The sequence below is a fragment of the Centruroides sculpturatus genome, unplaced genomic scaffold (assembly GCF_000671375.1).
Source record: "Centruroides sculpturatus isolate CEXI.00-Female unplaced genomic scaffold, Cexi_2.0 scaffold3, whole genome shotgun sequence".
NCBI lineage: Eukaryota > Metazoa > Arthropoda > Arachnida > Scorpiones > Buthidae > Centruroides > Centruroides sculpturatus.
Window position 1 is genome coordinate 1,777,925 of NW_019384366.1, and position 9,104 is coordinate 1,787,028.

At 26.0% G+C, this 9,104-nt stretch overlaps 1 protein-coding gene across 1 annotated transcript in view; it reads left to right on the plus strand.

The window, feature by feature from the left end:
* LOC111642595 (protein enabled-like) overlaps positions 1-7,911 on the plus strand; it is a 49,811-nt gene extending 41,900 nt beyond the window's left edge. Inside the window, exons 21-22 of the mRNA XM_023388959.1 lie at positions 4,122-4,258; positions 7,883-7,911. Of these exons, the coding sequence (XP_023244727.1) occupies positions 4,122-4,258; positions 7,883-7,911 (166 nt within the window). The remainder of the gene's footprint in view (positions 1-4,121; positions 4,259-7,882) is intronic.
* Positions 7,912-9,104: the final 1,193 nt, after the last annotated feature.

The following is a 9,104-nucleotide window of genomic DNA, read 5'->3' on the forward strand; positions in this document are numbered from 1 at the left end:
ATACAGGTATACCTCGACTTACGTCGTTTCGAGTTACGTCGTTCCCGATTATACGTCGTTTGTCAAAAAACTATATGGAAAAATAAAAATCAAGTTTAAGTCATTTTATTTGACTTTACGTTTGTCCACCACAAATATTGAAGTTGTAATATCACTAGAAAAACATTTAAAGCACACGAAATCATATTAAAATATATACATTTACAAGTATATACTGTATTTACAGTACATACATTCGTAAATTTAGATTACTTTTTTCTGTATATTAAAAACTAAAATTTATTTGTTTGTAAGCTTAAAATACATCCTTATTAACCATATATTATTAAAAATTCATTAATAAATAAAATACAGAATCAGGAATGATAATTTATGGTTTAGCCTAGTGACAAGTAGATTTGGAGACAAGTAAATCCGACTTACGTCACCTCTCCTGGATCCAATTACTGACGTAAGGCGAGGTATACCTGTATATGTGAAATTTGTTAAAAATAAATATTTTTGGAACTTTTTACCCCCTTCTTCAGATTTGTTCAGCAGAAAGAAATAATATTCCAAAGTAAGCATCAAGTATAAACAAAAATTTTTAAATTCTAAGAATACATATTGCATAATTTCAAATAAAAAAATTACTTCAATCCGTTGACACCATCTTTCACGTCTAGTATTGGAATGGATCTACTCTGTTGTAATGTCTCCTCACCTGCCCTTTGACAGTGTTCATAGCCAAGAATCTAAATCAGCTTGCCACATGCTGCACAATGCTTTGCATATTGAGGTGTGGTAATTATGATTAAAAAAACTTTTTTGACAATCCCTACTACTTTCAATGGTTTATATATTCATCTATGTTTATTACATATTTGTCAAATTGGAAGACTTTGTGGGCAGCCCTTACAAATCTGTACCAACACAATTTCTTGATGTGGTAGAAAAACAGGGCAATCAGATTCAGTTAAAATCCAAATCTTTATATTAGATAACATTCTGTTAAAATTTAAAACTATATCACATTCAATTATATGGTATATTATAATATATTTTACATAATACCAAATAACAAATTCAATGTGGCTCCATGCAAATTGTTAAAATATTTTTAAAAATGTAAAAAATAATTCATCTTAAAGTATATATCATATCATAATTTATTTTAAAGCACTTAATATAGTCTATTAATAAGTAATTTCTTCTTTACATACTTTTAGTATCCATTATGTTTGTATTCTGTCATAATAGGCTGAAGAGAGAAGTGAAGTCTCTCCCAAAATCATTAAAATTGTAAAAAATGTTTTGTTAATAAAATAATTATTAACACTACAATTTAAAAGCCTCACTATTGGTGTATGACAAGTCTTAAAACATTTAATTAAACAAGAATTCAGCTTAGTTAGTTAGAACAGAAGAATAGTTATATAAAGACATAAAGCTTAAAACAAGTTAAAAAATAACAATCTAATTAATAAAAATCTAATTGATTTTAGTAAGAGCATTATTATTTATATATTTGAGTCTTTATATAATGCTTCTAAAAATTCATATATTTTCTGAAATATAACAAAGAAAATTAATATTAACTCTTTATTTTTANATATAGTCTATTAATAAGTAATTTCTTCTTTACATACTTTTAGTATCCATTATGTTTGTATTCTGTCATAATAGGCTGAAGAGAGAAGTGAAGTCTCTCCCAAAATCATTAAAATTGTAAAAAATGTTTTGTTAATAAAATAATTATTAACACTACAATTTAAAAGCCTCACTATTGGTGTATGACAAGTCTTAAAACATTTAATTAAACAAGAATTCAGCTTAGTTAGTTAGAACAGAAGAATAGTTATATAAAGACATAAAGCTTAAAACAAGTTAAAAAATAACAATCTAATTAATAAAAATCTAATTGATTTTAGTAAGAGCATTATTATTTATATATTAATTCTTAATTTAAAATATTTGCAATAATTTAACAAAACACTTATTAATGTTTTTGAAATACTAACCATATTTGAACATTTTAATAGGAAAATTTTTAACCAAAAGCATATTATTACAATAAAATAAAATTCTACAGTAAGTGAAAATGAGAACAATTATTGATTGATCTATTGTAGTTAACATAACAGTATTACTTAAGGACTTCTAGCCTGTTCCAGCAACAAATCAAATGTTGTTTTTGACTATCTAAGTAGCCATCAACTGATGGCTACTTAAATAGTTGAAAACATTTGATAAACAAAGAAATTGTTGCTGAAGCAGGCTAGAAGTCTTTAAATTTTACATATATTTTAGTAAAGAAGTTTATTGTTCACAGTACTATAAGGAAGTACTGTAAAAGTAAAAATTAAAAGTTTGAAGTTGAATTTAGTAAATTGCTTTTCTTTTTACTTTTGTTTTACTTTATCAATTTATTAATATGTAGAAATAAATAAAACAAGTTGAATAATAAATATTAAATAAAATGTTAACTAAATAACTTTTATAAGGTAATTAAGTTTACTATAAATAATAATAAGTACAGTAAAACCTGTCTAAGGCGACCACCACAGTTCCTTCAAAAAGTGGTCTTTTAGACAGGTGATCATCCAATACAGGTAGTACTGTAATACCATATTTTCATGTGTATTTTATGCACTTTTTAGCCATTTCTACGAAGCAAAACTCAAGGTGAGCAAAAAATAAGTGAATTTTTTCAACGATAGGGCTATATTGGTATTGTATTTTATTCTTATTGGTTACTGTAACTGGATTTAAAGATTAATACTATAGTTGCATTTCCTCGATTATAATGCACACTTTCTTTTTTCCGACTTAATTAATTCGACTCGGTTGTTTTCGTTTGCTCTTCAGTTACGTGTATTACGCCATCGATATACAAGCGCGTCGTATTTCTACATCACTTTGGTTTTGGTATTTGTTAGTTTAATCTTATTTTAACTTTAAAAATACTGTATTTTTTAATATTTAATATTTTCTTAAGTACAATAAGAAAAATTATTAATTAATAATAAAACGATTTTATTATTTTTTCTCATAATACAATTTCATTACAAGGAAGGTTGCCTGTAAAACTGATTTTTGCATTAATGCATTTATTGTTTTTTGAATATTTTGCATGCAAAAATTACTTGGATATTATTTTTTTTTAAATATCATGGAAATAAAGTAGGTTGATACAGAAACTATTTATCACACATGTACTGTATATGAGCTTCAAAATAAATAAATAAAAATAAATTTTATCAAATGTGAGATCAGCCAATTAATTGTATAATGTATAATATTTTATACCCCCAAGGAAAATACTGTAGGTCTACGGTAAAATTAATTTTGTTTTCCCACAGTTAAACTTCCGCATTAATTGCTGTTGTGATAACTTTAACACAATCTTCTAATGACAGCATTTTACATTTCTTTCATTTTTCAAACAAACTGAAATGAATTTCTTTTGTTGCTAGACTACTTCATTAACACCTTCACCTAATTTCAAGGGTGGGAGAAGTGTCCAAGATGGGTTCAAACGAGAGTTTAGACTAATTCATTATATTAGGAGGGGGGAAATGTTGTTGAACAATAGTTTAGATCAGATATATTCACGGAAGTGGTCGCTTATTACTGTTGTTGTATGTTGTTTTGGACCAAAAATTGATGCCTTCGGTCGTGTTAATACAGGTAACTTATACAAAAATTCTATGGATAAACTATTCAGTGCCAGAAATTTTTGCCTGTTTTGACAGGTGATCGTCGAATACAGGTGGTTGCCTAAGCAGTTTTCACTGTATTTGATATATTTGATTATTCAAGATCTGGTTAATATTTGAATTTAAGAAAGGTGATATTCATCCATCTCTAAAAGAATTTTCTTTACAATTAGTTGATAAATAAAAATTATATTTGCTTTTTTAATATTAGTAATGACATTTTTGTTAAATTTAAAATTCCAGTACTATTTTGATTCTTATTTTTAAAATAGTGTGCATATTTTTAATAAACTAAGAATTGTATACATATCTGATACTTATTAATTGCTAGCATGGTAATAAGCGTTATTATTATTGTCTGATTGTAATTTTAGAATTATAACTTTTTCATAAATGTATTAATTATGTTTCTGATTTTTCTAGGCACACATTAGGTTCAATAGGTGACACAGATAACTTGAAGACCAATAATATTGATATGATTGATGTAGAACGTTTAAAACAAGAGATTTTAAGTGAAATAAGGATGGAAATGAATAAAATAAAACAAGATATAATTGAAGGTAATTATTATTATTATTATTATTTTAATTAATTAAAATTACTTGAATGTGGCCAATGCAGTACTTTATCTCTTGTTTTCCAGTCTTCCATTTACAATTCATTTTTCAAAACTGTTCATAAAATTAAAATTCTAATTCTATTCCTCATTTCCATTCATTTTAACAAGAAAGTGGAATGTTTTCAACAAAAAGTGAAAGTTGATTCTTTTTGTTAAATAAACTATATTTAAAATATAGGATATATTTATATATGGCAGTGTTCAGTTACCTTATGGAAAACCTGAAATACCAGGAAAACTTTCAAACTATCCTTGTGTGAGAGAAGCATGCCCCTTTCTTCTCTCCCATGCAAGCACACCTTTCTACTTGTAGAGTCATCCTTTCAGATGCCCTCTCCAATTCCATGCTTTTATTTTTTTTTAACATCCTAACTCTATATCTAGGAACCCAAGTCAATGAAAGTAGCAGCGTTCTGCTGTTTTGTTTCAAATTCTTTTTATTTGATACTTATAAGGATCCTTCAACTTGAATTTAAATTGGTCTGAAAGTGTCTTTTTTTATACCCTGTCCTATACTTTTAATACTTTTTTCAACTTAGACTTTGTTTTTTATATTTATATCTCACTTTTTTATTTTTAACTTTAATCCTAAAGTTTCATCAGAAAATCTTCTGTTAAAATATTCAACCTCTACTCTCCTTCTCCAAATAATCATATCAACATACAGATATGTTGATATGATTATTTCATCTATATACTTCTTCATAAATGTATTCAGAGTTGAAATTTTATATTCAGTATAAAATTTCATCTTTTTCAAATTTCTCTAGTGCCACTCTATTTTTTTTTTAATCATTAACTTTAATTACATACTTGCTACAGATAAGTGACTCATTTAATAATTTCCTTTTGTCCACTCAACTACATCTTCATTCCATTCAGCTGCTAAAAATTTCTGGAGAGAACACTATCTAATGAATTAAATATTTGTTTCAAACTGTGCATATATGATAATAAATGTGTTAAATATTTTTATTACAAAGGAAACTCCATTAACTGGTGGGATCTAAATCAGTTGTATAGATAAAGAAAAAATGTTTAATTTGTTTAAATTTTTTTAAACCTTAAACTGTTTTATTGGAATTTGGATTTGCACACAGCAAATCCAAATTCCAATAATCAAAAATTCAATAATAATTACTTTTAAAAAACAGTATAGTATAGTTCATAGAAAAAAATTGTAAATTTCTTATCCTTTTTCAGTTTCAATCTTGTTTTCATTTAGAAAGAAGGTCTACTAATCAGAGATATGTGACTATCTATTGAAATCATGTCAGTAAATGAAAATATAAAATTATAATTACAAATTCTATTATCATTGCTTTATCTAAAATTCTAATTCATTCATTCCTCATCATTTTTCCTGTCTCAAAGCTGACACATATCAACTTCATATTTTCATAATTATAAAGCTAAAAAAATATCCAACTTGTTTTTTTTATAGGGAGTTAGTTAATAAATCTTAGTAAATATTTTAAAAGCTTCTTTGCTTCATCATCAGATTATTGCAGTAGCAATTTTTATCCAGAACATCCTAAGCATACACTTGAACTTATCCAAATTTGTCTGAAAGTAGGTGTAAAGGTTCTGTAATGAAAGTTTTGAGACCTATACCCATGGTTTGACCTATGGATATTGAGTACTTTTAAAAAATGCTTAATATTCATAGTAAGTTTCTGCTTTGTGTTTCTAACAAAGCTTCCTATGTTAATATAGAATGTTTTGAAACAATCACATGCATTTTTTCAGAACTGCATTTCACTTTGAATAACCGTGCATTAAAATAAAATGACAGTTTTGAAGTAATGGTTCTGAAAATAATGCATTTTGTTGAAAACAGTTGTCAATAATTAATTGATCCCTACAAAATTAGTTGGATATATTTTTTGCTTCATAATTATTAACTCAGTTATTTTCTGTTGTATATGCTTATTTGGGTTTATTTATACAACACAGTTGTTTGGTATAAGTTGTTTGAAATGCTTTTGAATTATGCTCAATTTTGTTACTATCTTAATGTTTTTGCTCTCTGGTGTGAAAAATGGGATTACATTTATACTGATAAATTAGCCATTAATAAACTCATGAATTTTTTAAGTGTATTGTTAGTCTTATTTTACACAGGCTTGTTATATGTAGATTTGTGTTTTCACAAATGGCAGATAGCTTGGTTAACCCACTTTTACTGCCAATAAATTAGATTCTTGACCCAGTAAATCATGTTCCTCTAGTTTCTGATATTCTGACAGAGAAGTATTGAATGCTGCTACTAACTTTGTGAATACTTTGCTTTGTATGGATTTTTCTAAAGTACGAGTACTGTACTTGATACAGTCTAATAAAAAAATTTCTCTATGTTCAGAAATGTATTTGTTGCAGTAAAAACATAAGTAAAACATTTTAAATGCATTTTAATGTTTTTTTGTAAATGCTATAGCATAAGTGTGTAAGCAATTGTCTATGACTATTTGGAGTGGAGCACAAATTTATATGGAGTTTAATTTTATTCAGTACCTACTGGTATGAAACCCACATAACACAAGACTAAATCTTATGTCATAAACTTATGTTTATTCACTACAGTAGAGCCTCGAAAACTCGGCAGTCCGGATAACTCGGCCACACCCTGGCAGGGCAAAAAAAATCCTTAGTTAATTAATTTTCATGATAAAGACAGCTTTATGCCTCATAAAGTATTTTTCTGAGGTCTGTCTTATCAGGTAAATTACTGTACACAGTGTATTCATTAATTTTCATTTTCATGTAGTAAAGGCTCTATGCCTTCATAAAAGATGTACTTTTCCTTTGTTTAAGGGTATTTGGGCAGTTTATTCTCTGTTGTATTCTCAAGTAAACACTACATACAAGTACAGTACAGTATTTTCTGAGGAAAAAACTCATACTTATTTTTTTTAACCCCATTCCCGATAACCTGACATTTTCACAAACTCTGCCACCCTTCGGTCCACATTAGGCCGAGTTTTCGAGGCTCTATTGTACTAAAAAGTGTGAAGGAATTAAAATAATCAGTACTAATTTTTGTTAGCAAATTATTCTACTAAATTTTTAATTCATTTATATTTACAGCTATAAGAATGGAATTGAATAGGAGGTAAAAATCTGTTTTATAGAAGAATCAGTTTGCCTTTGATTCTTGTAACTTAAGAAGATTGGTTAATTCATTTAAGAAAATAACAGGATGTTTAAATCTTTCTCTGTTTTGAAATTATATATGAAAGATTATTTACAAACAAAACTTTGAGTTTTTTTTATAAGAAAACAATTATTAGATTGCCTTCATATTGTTGCCAATATAATGGAAGTATAATCTGTATTGTATAATACAGATTTAATTAATATATAGAAATAATGCCTGTTTGTTGTATACAAACTATATTGTATTGTACAGTAAAATGATGCCATAGAATAGTGAAACAAAACCAAAGAAATTTATTATTGATTGAAAAACTTTTTTTTGCTTTTGGGTTCAAAAGAATTATAGTACAGTCTCAGTAATCTAACTTAAATCCAGAATCTAATTTTAAAATGTTTTAATTAACAGGTATGAGAAAGTATTTAACTGATCCATAATGTTATAATTGCTGATGTAAAATATTTGTCAAAAGCATGTATTTTGAGACTATAAGTATATAAGCATTATAATGGTTATATGTGGAAATATTAAAAATTTGAAGAAAATTTTTGAGAATAAATGCTACAATGCAACAAGGAATGTTAATTCCTTAATTTCTAAGATAATGGAAAAATTGAGTGTACTTTCCATTTACTATGTTTGAGTTCATCAATAATATATATGTATATATATTTTTAATCTTTTACATGAAATATAAAAGACATATTGAATTTTTTTACAGTTAACAGAATTAAAAATTGTACAATTTTACTGCCAATTTTCAATTTTTGGAATTTTACCTCCTAGTTAAAATTAGAAATTAATGTTTTATTCATAATGAATTTTTTCAATGTACACTTTTTAAAATTTTTTGGTCAGTTTCATATTGTAAAGTTTTTTAGAAATGTTAAAATATTAAATGTAGGAAATGACAAATATACCTGAAAGTTTAAGAATAAATTACTATATCATGTACTACTTATTATTGCACAATGCCATTTAAAATATCAATAAATATCTATAAATGTGCATTTAAACTTCTATCTCTCTTACTTCATATAAATATTATTTATATATTTGAGTCTTTATATAATGCTTCTAAAAATTCATATATTTTCTGAAATATAACAAAGAAAATTAATATTAACTCTTTATTTTTACAAAATATACAAATTTGTTTAAATAGAATATTTATTAATGTTTGTAATTTTATTATTCAGATGATTTTGATAAAATTTGAGACTGTAATGTCTCATTTGAAATAATTGTTTTTTGTATAAATTAGTTAAGATTACAAGACTGTACCATAAATCTGTTCATGTTGCCCAAAGATATTTTAATGTACTGTCATCTGAATCTAAATGTAGTCAATAATTGTGTAACGCTGAAACCAAACTTGAATGATTCTTATTATATATTTATAATTAAAAATTTAACTGTATATTATTTAATTGTTATATATTCCTTAGTTTTTATGGAAAAATGACAATAAGTTTCTATGTTGTGTACTGTTTATTGTACACATCCATTGTGCTCAAAAATGTTATTATACATGTGCTCAGATTCTAGATGTGAATTACCTTGCTGTTATCAAATTTTGAAAATTCCTATTGGAACAATGAGTTTTTATAGGAGAAAATTTGTTGATTAT